Here is a 19,051-nt window from a genome sequence, read left to right as displayed (position 1 = left end):
CGTGATAGCAGCTCTGGACGTGGTGGTAGGGGGCCATGGGGCCCCTACCACCATCTTTACTATTTCTGCATACCAAGATTTTCTGGGACACAAGAACTACAGGCTTCTTTTCCCGCTTAATCCTGCAAAAAAGTTGAGGTAGCAGCAGAATAGGAGGGAATGCATAAATCAGTGAGTACTGATCCTACGGGGTCACAAAGAATATGTTATACAAGCAAGTGGATCCCTTGTTCTTGACACAAAGTTGTCGACTTGGTTCTTGAACCTGGACGCAAACAAACCTACATCCAGGATCCCTCATCTTTGGCATATAGCCAGGAAGATGTCAGGGTGAATGGACCATTCCCCGGGAACAACTGTTTGCGACTTAAGTATTCCATCTGCCACTTCTCTACCCCTGGAATGAAGATTGCCGATATGCACGGCACATACTTTTCTGCCCAGGATAGGATATTGTTTACCTCTCCCTCGGCTGCCTGACTTTTGGTGCCCCCTTGGTGATTGATATAAGCCACTGCTGTTGCATTGTCGGATTGAATCCTGACAGGAGAATCCTGCAACCTGAATGTCCAGGCCTTTAGGGCTAGGTACACTGCCCAAATCTCTGGAATGTTGATAGGCAAGGTCCTTTCAGTTCTGGACCATTTCCCTTGGACAGACACCTCATTCAGGCCTGCACCCCAACCCGAAGGCTGGCATGTTACCACCTTCCAGGTAACTGGTAAGAAGGATTTCCACTTCTGCAGATTCTCGGATCTCCTCCACCAACTGAGGCTCTGGCGCACTTTTGGCGACAAACATCAGAAAATCTAGTGCTTAGACCTTCTTGTTCCAGGCAGACAGGATACGGTTTTGCAGCAGTCTCAAATGAAACTGAGCATAAGGAACTGCTTCAAATGAAGCTACCATCTTCCCCAACAACCTCATACAAAAGGTGAATAGAAGGACCCTTCTTTACTCTGACCACCAGGAACCAGCTCCCTTATGGCGCTGATCTTTGCCTGGGAAAAAAAACAAAACAACCTCTTCTGGGCTGTATCTATAACCAGCCCCAAGTATTCTAATCTTCTTAATGGTTTTAACCACTTCGCATCCAGGCCAATTCTGACATTTGTCTCCTACATATAAAATTCATTTTTTTTTTTTGCTAGAAAATTACATAGAACCCCCAAACATTATATATGTTTTTTTTAGTAAAGACCCTAGACAATACAATGATGGTCGTTGCTTTTTATCTCGCACGGTATTTGCGCAGCAATTTTTCGAACACGTTTTCATGCTTAAAAAAACAAAACAAAAAAAACACACAAACAGTAAAGTTAGCCCAATTTTTTTGCATAATGCGAAAGCTGAAGATACACAGAGTAAATAGATAGCCAACATGTCACGCTTCAAAATTACACACGCTCATGGAATGGTGCCAAACTTTGGTATTTAAAAATCCCCATAGGCGATGCTTTAAATTTTTTTACTGGTTACATGTTTTGAGTTAGAGGAGGTCTAGGGCTAGAATTATTGCTCTCGCTCCAACGTTCGCAGCGATACCCAACGTGTGGTTTGAACAGTTTTCATATGTGGGCGGGACTTACGTATTAGTTCGCTTCAGCGTACAAGCTCACGGGGACAGGGTGCTTTAAAAATAAATTTTATTGTTAATTTCACTTTTATTTTTTTAGTTTGACACTTAAAAAAAATAAAATAAAAATTTGATTACTTTTATTCCTATTATAAGGAATGTAAACATCCCTTGTAATAGGAATATGGCATGATCGGACCTATTTACAGTGAGATATGGGGTCAATAAGACCCCATATCTCACCTCTAGGCTGGGAAGCCTAAAATAAAAAAAAACATCACGGCTTGCCAGCCAAGGTGGCTCCGTTATTTTGAATGCAGAGGCCTCGAACGATCATAGAGACTCCGGGGACCATCTGGTCCGCCGGAAATCTCTATTATTCGGGGGCCGGCGGATCCTGTGACCAACTCACCGATGGAAGCGGCGAGTCGGTAAAAGCACCGGAGGGCAGCGGGAACGACGTCCCCTCCCGCCGCCCGTAAGAACGATCAAACGGCGGAACATCCACTATGATCGTTCTTATGGTGCAGGGAATCGCTGGCTGAAAATGCCGAGATCTGAATGATGTTTGTAGCCTCAGGCATCATTCAGATATAACACCACAAAGCCCACGACGTCATATGACGTAGCTTGGGCGCCAAGTGGTTGAAGATTTCTCTAGGTTGAGGACCCAATCTAGATATTCCAGGCAGTTGACTGTGGTGACCATGCTTTGGTCCAAGCAGGCTACCGAACGGTCTATCAGGAGCAGGTCATCTAGGAAAGCCATTATTGTTATGCCTCAAGTCCTTAATCTGGCCAGACGTTTTGTAAACACCCGAGGTGCAGTAGCCAGACAAAGGCTACATGGCAACAAACTGAAAATTACATTTTTCTACTTCGAAAACAAAGATATATTCTGGTGAGCGGGGAAAATGGGTACATGCGTGTATGCATTCTTGATGTCGATTGATGCCAGAAGTTCTCCTCCTTGTAGGATGGAGACTACCGATTGGATTGATTCCATGCAAAGATCGCAAATTTTCAGGAACCGGTTTAGATCTAGAAGGGTCTGACATCTCCATTTGGTTTTGGCACTGTGAAAAGGTTACCCCTGCTCTTCCATGGGGACCACTATGATCACTTTTTGCGACAAAAAGCTGTCTAACGCGCGAGAGAGAGAGACTTTTCTCTGGATCTTTGGGGTACATTTGACCTGAGGAAACAGGAATTCTCAAAACTCTAGTTTGCAACCTAGAGCTACTGTGGAGACCACCCATCTGTCTCAAAATTCTTCCTACCAGAGCCTTGAGAACAGCAGAAGTCGCCCCCCCCCTCACTCAAATGAGCGGGGGCACTCCTTCATAAAGAGGCTTTAGCGTTGTCTTGTGGGTTTCCTCCCCCAGGACTTCTTTTGTCCCTGGGCTTGACCCTGAGGTTTACCTCTTGAACCTGAAAGGGGAGGCCATCAGGACAGCCTGGAGGCTGATGCCCCTGGCACTGAAGAGCCAGTTTATATGAGGGACATTTACTCTTTCTTAACTGGCAAATGGGTACTTTTCCCACTGGATATATTTGTCCAAATCATCCCCAAACAGCTTTTGACAGCGGACAGGAAATCCAGCAAGGAGCTTTATGCACCACGCTTCGGCTGACCAACTTTTCAAGCATAAGATTCTACGCATATGTACCAACCCAAACGTAAGGCGAGAGGGTTGAAGAATAGAATCTCCGATTGCGTTAATTGCAAAAAAAAAAAAAAAAAAAAAAAAAAAAAAAAAAAAAAAAGCCAATGGCAGCTCGGCTAACTCCTGGGCCTGCTGTTCAGGGAAAACCTTGAGCACCCGTTTCAAATGGTCTCTCAAGGATTTACATACCCCAATTGTTGCCACTGCAGGTTGAGCCACTGTACCTGCCAAGGAAAAAAAAATTTTTATCAGTTGGATCCCTAAGCATTTGCGCATTGTCAACCAGACAAGTCAAACCTTTATTCACAGAGGATATAGCAGCGTCAATTGCTGGTATACTCCACATCTTAGTAAATTTTTCCTCCATAGGATAAAGTGTTGAAAACTTTTTAGGAGGGAAAAAATGCTTATTTGGGTGATCCCACTCAGAATACATAAGCTTTTCCAGAAATAAATGGACAGGAAAGGCACGCAAAGCTTGAGGAGGCTTTAGTGAACCCAAACAAGAAGTGGGCTCTTCAACTGACTCCGTTAAGGGTAGTTTAAATGTGGAGCGGACCATTTCAGTAAGAGAATGCACCATCAACTCAGCTTGTGAAGCGGAAGGTGGTCCTTCCCCACTTGATTCTTCAGAAGAGGAGTTATCAGTCTCTTTACGGTCCCCTAGGGTAAAAATCTTCCCTCTCCCACTGTTCCTCTGAGGATCCTGGGTGGTAGAAGGGGACCTAAAGAGCTTTCTTCTACTCTGTGAAGATGCGATTAAAGCCGCTAACCTTTCCTCCAATCCATTCATTGCTGATGAGAAAACCTCCTCAGTTACAGACAGGGGCTGAAGTTTCGGAATCAATTGCAGCCCCTGACGACCCCGATGGCTCACTCTGATCAGCCTCCCTAGATCTTTTGGGGGGAGGGGCTGGATGGTGTTGCAGAGGGAGGGTCCTTAGGGTGACTTTGTGCCCTTGTTTTTTGTGGTATTTGTACCACCCCCCTCGGGACATAGTGCTGAGCACAAACGCACCCACTGCTCAGCAACAGTCCAGCAACTGCCGCTGCTATTAAAGCTTAGCCTGATGCTAAGTAAACATGCCCTGGGAATGCCTGTATCACCAACACTCCATGCCATCTGTCTGCTCTGTGTCCCTCCGTCAGCTGCATGCACCTGAAAAAATGTGCACTTTATAGCTTAAACAGCCCACGTTGTGGACGCTGAATCACGCCAACAAGCCCCCCCCTTTTCTGACCATCCACCGTGCCCACCCCTCAACTTTTTCAAGAGACTGCTTTCCCGCGCAAGTGGGGCTCTGATCCGACTGGATAGCACGTGGAGGGAGGGCTGGGGTGGAGGAGAGCTACAGGATGGGGAACCGCCGTAATGGCAGCGGGAGCGGTGCGGCATACCGCCAACTGCCTCCTGGAGAAAAGCTGTCCAGGTGGGGGGACATTCAAAAGAGGAAACACCCCTTCCCACGTCTTACTGGGGCTCGGACTGGAGGAAGTGTGCAGCCTGTAATGACAGAGCGAGACTGAGAAGAATGGAATCCGGTAGATGCTCTTGACAGACCCCCAATATTCACCACTCGCGGTGGGCTCCATTAAAAAATCTCCACGAACCAGGGCCCCTTTTTTATTGGGGGATCCACACTCCTGGGCCTGTAAAGCACCCCGCCAGGAAATATGGCTGAAAAAAAAAAAACATATACTGGATCCCGGGCTCCATCTCTCTAAAAAGAGAAGAGTTACAGGCAAAACCCTGTTTCTTCCGACACGAGGCCCGGGTACCATTCAACTGGGCCTGGAAAAGACACTGAATGGATCTGGTTGCATAGCTTGTCCCAGCAAGGAATGTTCCAGCGGAGCTCAGCCTAGCACATCTTTACTCGTGACCAACACCTAAGAGACACTGGCAAAAAAACTGAGGTACTCCCGGTAAGGGGAGGGGTTATACGGGGAATTGAACTTCACGTCTAGGTTGTGCCAGTGTCCATCACCTGAAGGTGCCATTTAACCCATACAGTAATTACTGTGGCTCTGTGTCCTGTGACGTACGATAAAGAGAAAGGGGTTTCACTTACCCGTCCAGGCACAGGGTACTAAGGGCCCAATCTAAACCCTTCACGGCGGGTTCCTGTCACTTGGACCTTTAATGACTGGGTACCCTTTCATGTTTAGGGTCAACTCCTTTGGACCTGTGCAGGAAACGCCTTAGCACTGTAGTGTCCAGGATTTCAACTCCGCAGGGTTCAGGGCCCGGAGGCCACATTACAGGCAAAACCTTGCAGGATTTTAAGACTTCTTTGCGAGGCTCGGGTATCATTTATCTAAGCATAAAAGCCTGTGTCAAATGGATCCGATTGGTCAATCCATTGACTAATTTTTGGAACCGTTTGTGGGACTAGAGACCTGGAGCTCAGAGAGCTCAAACAAACCGTGCCATCCACCTTGCAGTAAAAAAACTGAAGCGCTTCCTGTATGGGAGGGGTTATATAGGGGATCACTTCCAGTTTAAAGACCCTTGGTCTACCAGTGTCCATTCACCTGGAGATAAAGTATAACCCAGCAGGTAATGAATATTAGTTTGAGTGTGTCCCATGATGTATGAAAAAATAAATAAAAAATATGTGTATATATACATACATACATACATACATACATACATACATACATACATACATACATACATACATACATACATACACACACAGTAGCTCACAAAAGTGAGTACACCCCACATTTTTGTAAATATTTTATTACATCTTTCCATGTGACAACACTGAAGAAATTACACTTTGCTACAATGTAAAGGAGTGGAGTGTACAGCTTGTATGACAATGTAAATTTGCTGTCTCCTCAAAATAACTCAACACACAGCCATTAATGTCTAAACCTCTGGCAACAACAAAAATGCGTACACCTTGAAAATGTCCAAAAGTGTCAATATTTTGTGTGGCCACCATTTTTTTCCAGCACTGCCTTAACTCTCTTGCGCATGAAGTTCAACAAAGCTTGACAGGTTGCCACTGGAGTCCTCTCCCACTATTCCATGATAGCTGGTGGATGTTGGAGCCCTTGCGCTCCTCCACCTTCCATTTGAGAATGCCCCAAAGATGCTCAATAGGGTTTAGATCTGGAGACAGGCTTGGCAGTCCAGCACCTTTACCCCCAGCTTCTTTAGCAAGGCATTGGTGGCCCTGGAAGTGTGTTTGGGGTCATGAGGTTGAAATACTGGACAGTGTCCCAGTCTCCAAAGGGACGGGACCATGCTCTGCTTCAGTATGTCACAGTACATGTTGGCATTCATAGTTCCCTCAATGAACTGTAGCTCCCCCGTGCCGGCAGCACTCATGCAGCCCCAGACTATGACACTCCCACCACCATGCTTGACTGTAGGCAAGACACACTAGTCTTTGTACTTATCTGGTTGTCGCCACACACGCTTGACACCATCTGAACCAAAGACGTTTCTCTTGGTCTCATCAGGCCACGGGACATGGTTCCAGTAATCCATGTCCTTAAGTCTGCTTGTCTTCAGCAAACTGTGGGCTTTCTTATGCATCATCTTTAGAAGAGGTTTCCTTCTGGGAAACCATGCAGACCAATTTGATGCAGTGTGCGGCGTATGGTCTGAGCAATGACAGGCTGACTCCCCAGCCCTTCAACCTTTGCAGCAACGCTGGCAGCACTCATACTCCTATTTGCCAGACAACCTCTGGATATGACGCGGAGCACGTGCATGCAAATTGTTTGGTCGACAGTGGTGAGGCCTGTTCTGAGTGGAACCTGTCCTGTTAAACCTCTGTATGGTCTTGGCCACCGTGCTGCAGCTCAGTTTCAGGGTCTTTGCAATCTAATCAGGGCTCTAAGTTTCAAGTCCTGAGCTACTAGTCAGGCCTCAAGAGTTACCACCAGTTGCCCCTAAACACACCCTCATAATTTATCTCATTAAATAAAAAACTTTAATATTTATATCTTAATTCTGCATAAAACATTGAACAATTGTACCCATCAGTGCACCCTCACCTGTGCCCATCAATGCTACCTCAGCTGTCCAGGGGAAGAGAGGAGAGGAAGAGGATTAACGGCCGGATCACCAGAGAGCGGGGAACATTGCTGTAACAGGTTTCATATAAATTGCTGAGCGTTTCCCGTGCTCGCAGTCACATACAGCCCAGCCTAATGGCCCAGGTACTTTGACATAAGTCACACATCCTGGGATTGGACGGGTGTTCTGTCTATTAAAGTACCCGGCCAGGAGGCGGGACTGTGCGACAACGAGTGTGAAGAACACTCTGCAATTTAAATGAAAGCTGTTAAAGCGATGTTGCCCGTGCTTATCCAGCCACCTCTCTTCCCCTCCACGATCACTGGGAGAACGACTCTTTCAACCCCGGCTACTGTTTTTTTCCCCATATATACAGATATAAGTATACATGTGTGTGTATATATGGATATATATATATTTTTTTTTGGACCAACACTTAATTTGTTGAATTTTTCTAATATTAGGCAGAGGGTCTAACACTCAAGTGGTTTTTTTTAATTCAATAATTTTTTTCACTTTTTATTTATTCATCTATTTAATCATTCAATACCATATTCAAACATTCGCTTTATTACAATTATTTTGCACATTTTATATTTTGAATCACTACTTAATAAGAACATACTATATTTTTCATTACTTCTTTTGGTATTAACTTATTAAGGCACTGTACATATTCTAATACAGTTGGCCTTTATACTATCACCTAAAACGATTTTTTGGAGTAACCCCCAAATAAACACACCAGGGGGGTCTAACACCACACAACCATTCCTCCTTTTAAGGTTTCTTTTAAGCGCAATATAAGTAGATATATTTAGGCAAATATAAAAGAGGCTCTTTTAGTTTTGCATTTGCTTTGTTCTGTAATAATTGAGGTATAGCGCCACGTCTACCTACATCTTTTCATTACTCTATTCCTATAAATATACACTAATTAGGCAGCAAGAAATGCCCAACCCTTTCCAAAAACTGTGCAAAAACTAGCCCTGTACTATGGAAAAAACATTTGCTAACAAAATGTTGCAAACACATGTTCAGTCAGTGACAAGTAGAATCCGAGTACTACCTTCTAGGAGTAGGAGACCTAGAAAACCCTTTTGAGGTTTTGGAATTTCGGGGAGATTTGGAAATACTTCGACTCCTCCTTTTGCGTTTTTCTCTGCAAAAAAAAAAAAAAAAACATTCTGAAATAACGAATTGTGAGGACAGACCTAATAGATGTTTAAAATGATCTATAAATACAATTTTTATCACGTTAAACAAGTCAAATTTGTGTCATACATAACAGACTTTATACAATAAAGAAACAAAACTTTAATAACATAAGTAAATCTGCACTGTGGCATGCAAGCGGACAGTCCCTGGCAGGAAAAGTACTAAAGTGACAGATAAGTAGCGCTTCCCAAAGATGGGCATTATGGTCAGCTTCTAAAGCCGATTGTTTTTTGTGCAGAGCTGCACCAGATTTTGCACTCTCCAGTTTTAGTAAATCAACCCCAAAGTGTACATCTCTAATGTATTAAAGATATAAACAAAAAATAAACCTGAGGGAAAAATTTGGCTTTAAGTGGTTTAGCCCTGCAGTCCTGGGTTTGCTTCTTACCATAAAGGACTCCTAAGGCAGCGTTTTTCAACTTTTTTCCAGTCAGGGAGCCCTTGAAGAAGTAATTTAACTTTTAAGGCACCTCAGTCTAAAGCTTGGTTCACACTACTGCGTATCACAAAAAATGCACGCGCGTTCCTACCACACAGTGCTCTTTGGCATACATGCAAGGATGACTTTTTTAATGGTACCCCCATGCATTGGAAAAAACGTGGCAAGTTTTCAGCGTGATTAAAAGAAAATAAAAAGTCAGTGAAGCCTTTCCCCATGTTTCTGAATTTAATGGGCTGCCCTATACGCAGCACACAAGCACACAGATGTGAAACAAGGGCTTGTTCACATGTGAGGTTGGAGAGTGGAACCACACGCTTGAGACGTGTTTTTACAATCCCCAACTGCTCCCCCTTTGTAGAGGCACCAGCTGGAGGTGTACACATGCTTTGGCTGCTAATGAAAGTATATCCCCAGGTGAATAGGGCTGCGCTGCAACCGCCCTGAAACGGTGTGCACTGGAAGCAGCGATTTTGCCTTTAAGGGTTAAAACAGGCAGTGAAGAGACAACATATTGCCACTTTACTGCCTGTCAAATACTTCTAAAAAGCAATCTGTCCATGGATCAATTTTTTTAGAGCAGCGCCGGTCCTTGCTGGTATAACTATACACGCATGCCCTAAAAAAAAATCAGTTCTGTTCCTACAGGAACAAGGGATCAGGATTAAACATAATGTACATACATGCACATATAAACAAGCAAGTAAGTTAGAGCTGCACGATTCTGGCTAAAATGAGGAGCACAATTTTTTTTTTGCTTGGAATAAAGATCATGATTCTCGCGGTGTAACATCTTTGACATTATACAAAAAAACTTTGGTTTGGTTTGCTACGCAAATACAGTGTGACATAAAACATTGCCATTTTATTCTCTAGAGCCTCTGCTTATATATATTATGTTTAGGGGTTCTAAGTAATTTTCTAGCAAAAAATACTTGTAAGCAACAAATGTCAGAAAAAGGTTTAGTCTAAGTGGTTAGGAATGCCTGGTGGGGACCAGAAAAGTGGAGGACTGGGGCTGCTCTGTGCAAAACCATTGCACAGAGCAGTTTTTTTATTTTTAAATCTGAACATTTAATACCACGTTAATATTTCCATATACCTGTAAAGCACCACTGTCTGCATCACCATTATGTAGACAAACACAAATAAATGTAAAAAAAATAAAAAATAAAGAGCAACGTCATACCTGCTAACACTGCGGGACCTTTTGACAGATGAGTGGCCCTTTGAGGGGCTACGAGACCTTTTCTCTTTTTTTCTTTTATCATTTTTCTCTTTTGTTCGCTCCTTTTCCCTACCTTTACTTTTCTCCTTGTCTCTCTTCTTCTCTCTAAAACATCAAATGAAATTTAGAATAAAAGACTTTACAATATGATTTTCAAAGTGTTGTAATCAACTAAAGAGTTAAGTTTAGTAGCAATGAAACATTCAGTGGCCACTTTATTAGTTACACCTTCTCGTTCACGCAAACAGCCCAACAGCAAATCATATGACCGCAATTCAGTACAGAAAACATGCAATGAGGTGTGATGCATGACTTTGACCATACAGTAACTGCAGATTGCAGACATTGTATTTTCCTCTTAGGCAGGCCGTACACTATTTTCTCATTCACACATTCGATGTGGATGGGGGAAATCACTCCCCTTGAGCTGTTGTATTTTTACAATGATCAGTGTTTCCGGCTATAGCCAGCGGTTGATCGATCAGGAAAAACCCAACGGGGTGATTGTACAGAATTCAGAGAAGTCAAACTATAGACTTCGGTACAGCCAGAAAGTCCATTCATGGATCCAAATTCATCCGTTCCTTGCTGAACTGGCCAAATTTTAATCCATGTATGACTGGTTTAAGAAACTGATGTTTTTACACACTGGTCTTTAGAGTTTACAGAAAAAAAAAAATAATGAAATGTACACCGATTATGACCACTGACAGGTAAAGTGAACAACATTATTTGAAAGTGGGTGGTATATATATTAGGCAGGGCCCCTATGTGCTAAAAGTAGAAAAAAAAAGGGGGGGGGGGGGGTTGGGGTGCTGGCAAGGGTAAACATTTGAGAGACTTTGACAAGGGCCAAATTGGAATGGCTAGATGACTGGGCCAGAGAAACTCCAAAACTGCAGCTCTTGTGGGATGTTCCCAGTCTGCAGTGGTCAGGACCGACCAAAAGTAGTCCTAAAGGGGGAAACCAGCGAACCGGCATCATGAGCAGCCACTCATGCACGCGGGGAGGAAAGGCTGGCCCATGTAGTCCAGTCCATTAGAAGAGCTACTGTAGTTAAATTGCTGAAAAGGTTAATGCTGGTTCCCATAGAGAAGAATCAGAACACACGCAATGTGTTGCATATGGAGCTGCATAGCCACAGACCAGTCAGAATGCCCATGCTAACCAGAGTCCACAGCCCAAAACACCTGCAACAGACATTTGAGCATCAGAAGTAGACCATCAAGCAATACAAGGAGGCGGCCTGGTCTGATGGATCATATTTTATTCTACATCATGTGGAAGGCCGGATAAATGTGTCACTTACTTGGGGAAGAAATGGCACTAGGATGCACTATGGAAAGAAGGCAAGCCAGCAGGGGCTTAAAGGATCTGGCACTATCAGCTTGGTGCCAGATACCAAAGCATACCTTCATAAGTCTTTTGGTGTCCAAGCCTCAACAGGTCAGGGTAGTTTTGGTGGCAAAAGTGGGGGGAGGCTACTCAATATTAAAAGAGGGCTCATAATGTTATGTTAGGAGGTCATAAGGTTATGGCTGATCAATGTATACAATGGAGTAGCAGTTCCAGGGGTGAACATTCTTTATACGAGTAAGGCCTCATATACACAGACGTTTTAAAAAAAAAAAAAAAACGGGCTGTAAAGCTAGTAACACCTGGGAAAAAAGCAGCATTAAAAACGATTTTTTTAGCGTTTTGATTTGGCGTCAATTCGCGTTTAACAGCGTTTTTAAGCGTTAACACCAAGGCACATTTAAAAAAAAAACAAAAAAAAAAACATCCCTCTGCTATTTTCCACTCTCAAATTACCCACAAACATTTTTACAGCTTAAAAACGCTGATGCTAAAAAACTTCGGTATAGCGTTAATGTGCGTTTTTGAGCTTTTTTCGGCATCAGCGTCAAAACTGCTCTAACGCTGGAGTCCTTGGTTTTTTTTGGAGCTTAAAAAACGACCATGCCTGTTACAGCTCAAAAATGCCATGGTGTGTATGAGCCCATTGAATAACATGGAGTTGCCTTCTTAAGCAGCAAAAAAAGCTGCTGTAAAAACGTCCAAGTGTATGAGGCCTAAGAATCGCTCATATAATCATCCCATCTGCGTTGGGCAAAGAGTAATATTAGGCTGCAAAAGCAGTGGGCCATCAACACTTTGCCTGGTCTGGCTATTTTCAGATTCTGACAAGATATAGATAGTAGGATTAGAATTTAAAGTACCGTATATACTCGAGTATAAGCCGAGATTTTCAGCCTCTTTTTTGAGGCTGAAAGTGCCCCCCTCGGCTTATACTCGAGTCATCGCTGTCTGCCCGCTCGATCAGCGTGTCGAGCAGACAGACAGCGGCCATTCTACTATTCAAAAGCTGCGCCTCCGGCTCCGCCTTCGCCTGTGATAGGCGGAACACTGAATTTCCCAGCAGCCTGTGTTCCGCCTATCACGGACATCGTATCATCCTCGTACTACGGACGAGGATGATACGACGTCAGTGATAGGCGGAACACAGGCTGCTGGGAAATTCAGTGTTCCGCCTATCACAGGCGAAGGAGGAGGCGCGGCTTTTGAATTTTACAATGGCCGCCGAAGAGGGCACGGGACGGAGGCAAGGCAAGGCAAGGCAAGGCACGGCACGGCACGGGACGGGACGGAGGCAAGGCAAGGCAAGGCAAGGCACGACACGACGGCAAGGCACGGCACGGGACGGGACGGGACGGAACGGAGGCAAGGAGGCAAGGCACGGGACGGAGGCTCGGGACAAAGGTAGGCTGGACACACACACACACACACACACACACACACACACACACACACGGATGGATACACACACACACAGGGATGGGTGGATGGATGGAGACACACACAGGGATGGGTGGATGGATGGAGACACACACAGGGATGGATGGATGGATGGAGACACACACAGGGATGGATGGATGGATGGAGACACACACACACAGGGATGGATGGATGGATGGAGACACACACACACAGGGATGGATGGATGGATGGAGACACACACACACAGGGATGGATGGATGGACACACACACACACAGGGATGGATGGACGGACACACAGGGATGGACGGACACACAGGGATGGACGGACACACAGGGATGGACGGACACACAGGGATGGACGGACACACAGGGATGGACGGACACACAGGGATGGACGGACACACACACACAGGGATGGACAGGCATGTCTCACCCTCGGCTTATACACGAGTCAATAAGTTTGCCAGTTTTTTTGGGGGTAAATTGGGGGCCTCGGCTTATATTCGGGTCGGCCTATACTCGAGTATATACGGTACACATGATCTTAAACTGGTTTATAACAGCTGAGGACACCTTTCGTGGGATATAGTGGATATGGTTTCTTCAAGCTGTCCACTAAACAATATAAAAAAAACTCCACTTGAGCATTGAACACTGCATTAGGGTCTCTTTACACATCAGTTTTGTCACATGCTTTCAACTTAAATCAATGACAATGCATCAAAACACATAACCCACATCGACATGTTCATCCATGCATTAATGTGTGTTCACATACCTTTTTGTGCGTTTTACCAATCATTTTAAAGTCCAGTACAACGCAGTTTGACCTGCATTTTGATACCTTTTTACTGACCTCAACAGAAGAGAATCTACCAAATATGGACAAGTGTGTAATGGGCTTCTTGCCGTTTCTAGATATTTTCACATTTTGCACACTGTACACATTCCGATGGTCTAAAGAGTGTGTGACAGTTCATTAGCTGATATTATTGTGTTTAAGATATTGCGGTGCCAGCAAGTACCTGTGGTATTCTACAAATTATTTATTTTTAAACCTTAGATTGCAGGCATAGTGTGCATAAAGGGCACCATCTGAGAAAACATTCCGATCAGCATATACATTCATTAGTCTAGTCATTTTGACATGCAGCTTTCAACTCAAGCAATCTAAATATTCCACACAGCAACATTCAGACTAGAAGAGAGGGAGTCTGCACTGCTCAAACGGAAGTGGGAGCAGGTACCTATCAAAACTAGGTACCAGTCTTCTTCCTCCCCCCCAAAATGGCAACCCAAAAGTGGAATATTTTGGCATGGGGGGGGGGGGGGGGGGGGACACACTAGTGGTGCATAAAGCAGAACGTCCCCTTTTGGGTGGTGCTCTGCTTTAAGGTAATAAAAATGGTTCACATAAACATGCATCTCAGCTTTGTATTAACCCATTTGCCTGAAAAGATGTACTTTAAGCCAATCATATACACGTATGTATATTAAAACATAAGTGAAAAATGTAAGAGACTGATTTGCCCTAAAAATCTTTTTTTTTTGTGTCTTAGCTCAGCATTTCAGTTACCTAGAGCGTGATCTGCTTTTTGATCTGCGTCGCTCTCTAGATCTCGAGCGTTTTTTGTGAGGACTCTTAGATTTCCGTCGCTCCTTGTGTCTGGACCGAGAACGGTTATGTGATCGACTTCTAAACAGTGAGGACAACAATGAACAGCATTAAAAAGTACTTTAGTACATTACTACAGCCCTTATACGTATTAGGGCAAATATAACTTGTAAAGAACACTTGAACTCATTTAATCAGCGTATGAAACAAAGACGGTGAAAATATAACAATGTATTCCAGAAACTCTAATAAAATGACATCCAAACAACAAAGAATATATATTTGCATTTATCCCCCTTTATTTCTGTGAGATCAACAGCTAAATTTGAAATACTTTGCTGATTTTACAAAATACCACACTGTATCTCTGTTATATCCAATAATCACATTTCTGGTATCTGTGTCTGGCACAATATGGAATGAAACTAGCACTCCATAGCGAACCCTGCTTTTACTTCTACATAGGGATAGGTTCTGTTTAAAAAGGAAGGTACAGTGTTTATAAATACACATACACTTATGTAACCATATTTTTTTTTTTACCCCCCCCCCCCCCTCCCCACAAAAAATATTTAAGTTTGATTTTCAATTGACAGTTATACAATTATACAGTTTATAGGTCACATTAAATGTGGACAAATTCTGAAATTATTTATATATACTTTGTTGAAGCACCTTTTGATTTCATTACAGCATTCAGTCTTTTTGGGTACAAATCTATCAGCATGGCATATCTTGACCTTTTTTTTACATCACAGAAACCTGACATTTTAATAGGGGTGAATATATATAGAGATCTCTCTATCTAGATATACATACAAACACACAGTGGGGGGAAAAAATGATTTGATCTTGATCCCCTGTGGATTTTGTAAGTTTGCCCACTTACAAAGAAACAAAGGGTATAAAATGTTCATCATAGGTGTATTTTAAATCATAGAGACAGAATATCAACCAAAAATCTAGAAGAAAAAAAAAACCCCCGATAAAAATTTTATAAATTGAGTTGCAGTTCAGTGAATAAAATAAGTATTTGATCCCCAAGCAAAACGTGACTTTGTAGTTGGTGGAGAAACCCTTGTTGGCAAGCACAGAGGTAAGATGTTTCTTATAGTTGGCTACAATGTTTGCAAACATCTCAGGAGGGATTTTGGTCCATTCTCCTTTACAGATGGTCTCTAAATCTTTAGGGTTTGTCTGTTGCTTGGCAACTAAGTTTCAGCTCCCTCCATAAATTTTCTATAGTATTAAGGCCTGGAGACAGGCTAGGCCACTATGACCCTTATGTGCTTCTTCTTGAGCCACTCCTTTGTAGCCTTGGCAGTATGTTTTGGGTCATTCATGACCCCTCTTCAGCGTTCTGGCTGAGGGAAGTAGGTTCTCATCCAAGATTATACAATATATGACCCTGTCCATTGTACCTTTAGAAGAAAGACAGCCCCAAATAATCTTTCCACCTCTGTGCTTTACTGTAGGGATTGTGTTCTTAAGGTCATAGTCAGCATTTTTCGGGGTGGTCGAGTTAATGCCAAGGAGCTCAATTGTGGTCTCATCTGACCACAGCACTTTCTCCCAAACCTTCTCTGAATCATTTAGATGTTCATTGACAAACTTCAAATTGGCCTGTACATGTGCCTTCTTGAGAAGGAGGATCTTGTGGGTACTGCAGGATTTCAATCAATGGTGGCGTATTGTGTTACCAATGGTTTGTTTGGCGACTGTGGTCCCAACTGCCTCGAGATCATTCACAAGCGCCTCCTGTGTAGTTCTGGGCTGATCCCTCACTTTTCTCATGATCATCCTTACCCCATGAGGCGAAATCTTGCATGGAGCTCCAGACCAAGGGCGATTGATGGTTACATTGTATTTTTCCACTGGCGAATAATCACTCCAACAGTTGTCTCCTCCTTACCAAGCTTCTTGCCGATGGTCTTTTAGCCCATTCCAGCCTTGTGCAGGTCCACAATCTTGCCCCAGAAATCCTCTGATAGCTCTTTGGTCTTGCCCAGGATCGTGAGGTTTGAATAGAAGAGAGATTCTGTGGACAGATGTCTTTTATACACGAGTTGTCATTATGAGCACCTTCTTAACCTCCCTGGCGGTATGATTAGTTCTGCTTTTAGGTGCTGAAAGCGGTACAATTATTTTGGATGGAAATTTGGCGTTTTATATTGTAGTCCTGCAATTCTTAGGAATAACTCTCTTAAATCTGTTCAAACCAGAGTCTAGCAGACATCCTGGGTATGATAAAGTTTATAATATAATAAAAATTATTCAATAAGTAATCAAATCCAAAAACACTGAAATTTGCTCATTTGCAGAATGGTCACTGTCATTAGATTTAGTGATTGATGACGAATTTCCCCACAAATCACTATCGCTCAATTCTGCAAGTGATTATAATTATCGCTGTTTTCTAGTTGGTCTAAAATCACTTTTGACATAAAGGGACACTTTTTGGTTGCTATGGACAATCTCCAAATTCCAGGCAGAAAAAAAAAAAACAGTATTTATAATATAAAAGTGCATGCAGGGCACTGCACAGACCACTAGGGACAAAGGGGGTGTGTATTTTTTTTTTTTTCATACAGTACTGTAATCTGTAAGATTACAGTACTGTGCGTGTTTTGCGTTTTTTACTTTTTGAATTTGGCGCTGATCTCCGCTCCTGTGCGCCGTAACGTTGCAGGGAACGGGGCTCGGCGGCACTCGGGCACTGTGTGAATCGAGCGGAGGATGGCTCGATCACACAGCGCGGAGGACATTGCTGGATCCAGGGGACAAGGTAAGTAACCTCTCCCTGTATCCAGCGATGCGATCCCGAGTCTGGCTTGGGGTTACCGCTTATGATGATAGTAAAATCCTAACCTGAGCCAGACTCGGGATCACCGCCAGGGAGGTTAAATTGAAGGTGTGCACTTACTGTAGGGCACTCTGTGGGAGGCAGAATTATTTCTGGTTTGTAGGGGATCAAATACTTATTTTACTCACTGAATTGCAACTCAATTTATAACATTCGTGTCATGTGTTTTTTTCTGGATTTTTGGTTTTTAGTCTCTCATTTAAAATACATCTATAAAAAAAAAAAATTATAGACCCTTCATTTGTTTGTAAGTAGGATCAAATAATTTTCCCCACTGTATACAGTGTTGTTTCTGAGATACAATGTATCTCAGAAAATTAGAATATTGTGAAAAAGTTCAATATTAGAGCGTTGGTGTCACATTCTAATCAGCCAATAAACTCAAAACACCTGTAAAAGCCTTTAAATGGTCTCTCAGTCTGGGTGAGTAGGTTTCTCAATCATGGGAAAGACTACTGACTCAACAGTTGTCCAGAAGACAGTCAGTCATTGACACCATCCAGAAGGAGGGTAAGTCACAAAAGGTCATTGCTAAAGAAGCTGGCTGTTCACAGATTGCTGTATCCATGCATAACAATGGAAAGTTGAGTGAAAGGAAAAAGTGTGGTAGGAAAAGGTGCACAAGCAACAAGGATAACCACAGCCTTGAAAGGATTGTGAAGCAAAGGCCATTCAAGAATTTGGGGGAGATTCACAAGGAGTGGACTGCGGCTGCCGTCAGTGCTTCAAAAGCCACCACAGATGTATCCAGGACATAGGCTACAACTGATGCATCTCTTGTTTCAAGTCACTCCTGAAACAGAGACAACCTCAGAAGCATCTTACCTGGTCTAAGGAGAAAAAGGACTGGACTACCGCTCAGTGGTCCAAAGCCCTCTTTTCTCATGAAAGCAAATTCTGCATTTCATTTGGAAATCAAGGTTCCAGAGTCTGGAGGAAGAGTGGAGAGGCACAGAATCCAAGTTGCATGAGGTCCAGTGTGAAGTTACCACAGTCAGTGGGCTTTGGGAAAACACCTCTGCTGATGCTGGTCCACTGCGTTTTATCAAGTCCATAGTGAGCGCAGCCCTCTACCAGTGCTTCATGCTTTCCTCTGCTGACCAGCATCATGGAGATGTCGATATCATTTTACAGCAGTATTCAACACCTGCCCACACTGTCAAAAGTACCAATAACCTGGTTTAATGACTATGGTATAACTGAGCTTGATTGGCCAGCAAACTCGCCTGACCTAAATCCTATAGAGAATCAGTGGGGTATTTTTAAAAGGAAGATGAGACGCCAGACCCAACAATGCAGACGAGTTGAAGGCCACTATCAAAGCAACCTGGGCTTCTATAACACCTTAACAGTACCACAGAATGATCGCCTCCATGCCATGCCGCATTGATGCAGTAATTCATGCACAGGGAGCCCTGACCAAGTACTAAGTGCATACTATACTGTAGTACATGGACATACTTTTCAGTAAACCAAAATTTCTGTATAAAAAAAATGGTCTTATGCAATATTCAAATTTTCTGAGATCGTGAAGTTTGGATTTTCAATAGCTGTAAGCCATAATCCCCACAATTGAAAGAAAGAAATGCTTGAAATATATCACCAAGTGTGTAGTGAATCTATATA

General features: G+C 43.3%; 1 protein-coding gene across 2 annotated transcripts in view; it reads right to left on the bottom strand.

Annotated features, from left to right (window-relative positions):
• SREK1 (splicing regulatory glutamic acid and lysine rich protein 1) overlaps window positions 1-19,051 on the bottom strand; it is a 95,926-nt gene that overhangs the window by 6,480 nt on the left and 70,395 nt on the right. For both annotated transcript variants that reach the window (XM_077462652.1, XM_077462651.1), the window contains 3 exons: window positions 14,524-14,643; window positions 10,129-10,272; window positions 8,352-8,444 (listed from right to left, as the gene is read on the bottom strand). In XM_077462652.1, the coding sequence (XP_077318778.1) occupies window positions 8,352-8,444; window positions 10,129-10,272; window positions 14,524-14,643 (357 nt within the window). The remainder of the gene's footprint in view (window positions 1-8,351; window positions 8,445-10,128; window positions 10,273-14,523; window positions 14,644-19,051) is intronic.

The sequence above is a fragment of the Lithobates pipiens genome, unplaced genomic scaffold (assembly GCF_037356315.1).
Source record: "Lithobates pipiens isolate NorthernLeopardFrog02 unplaced genomic scaffold, aLitPip1_a1.2 Scaffold_3, whole genome shotgun sequence".
Taxonomy (NCBI): Eukaryota; Metazoa; Chordata; class Amphibia; order Anura; family Ranidae; genus Lithobates; species Lithobates pipiens.
The sequence above is the reverse complement of the archived record's forward strand: the minus strand, read 5'-3'. Positions and strand labels throughout refer to the sequence as shown.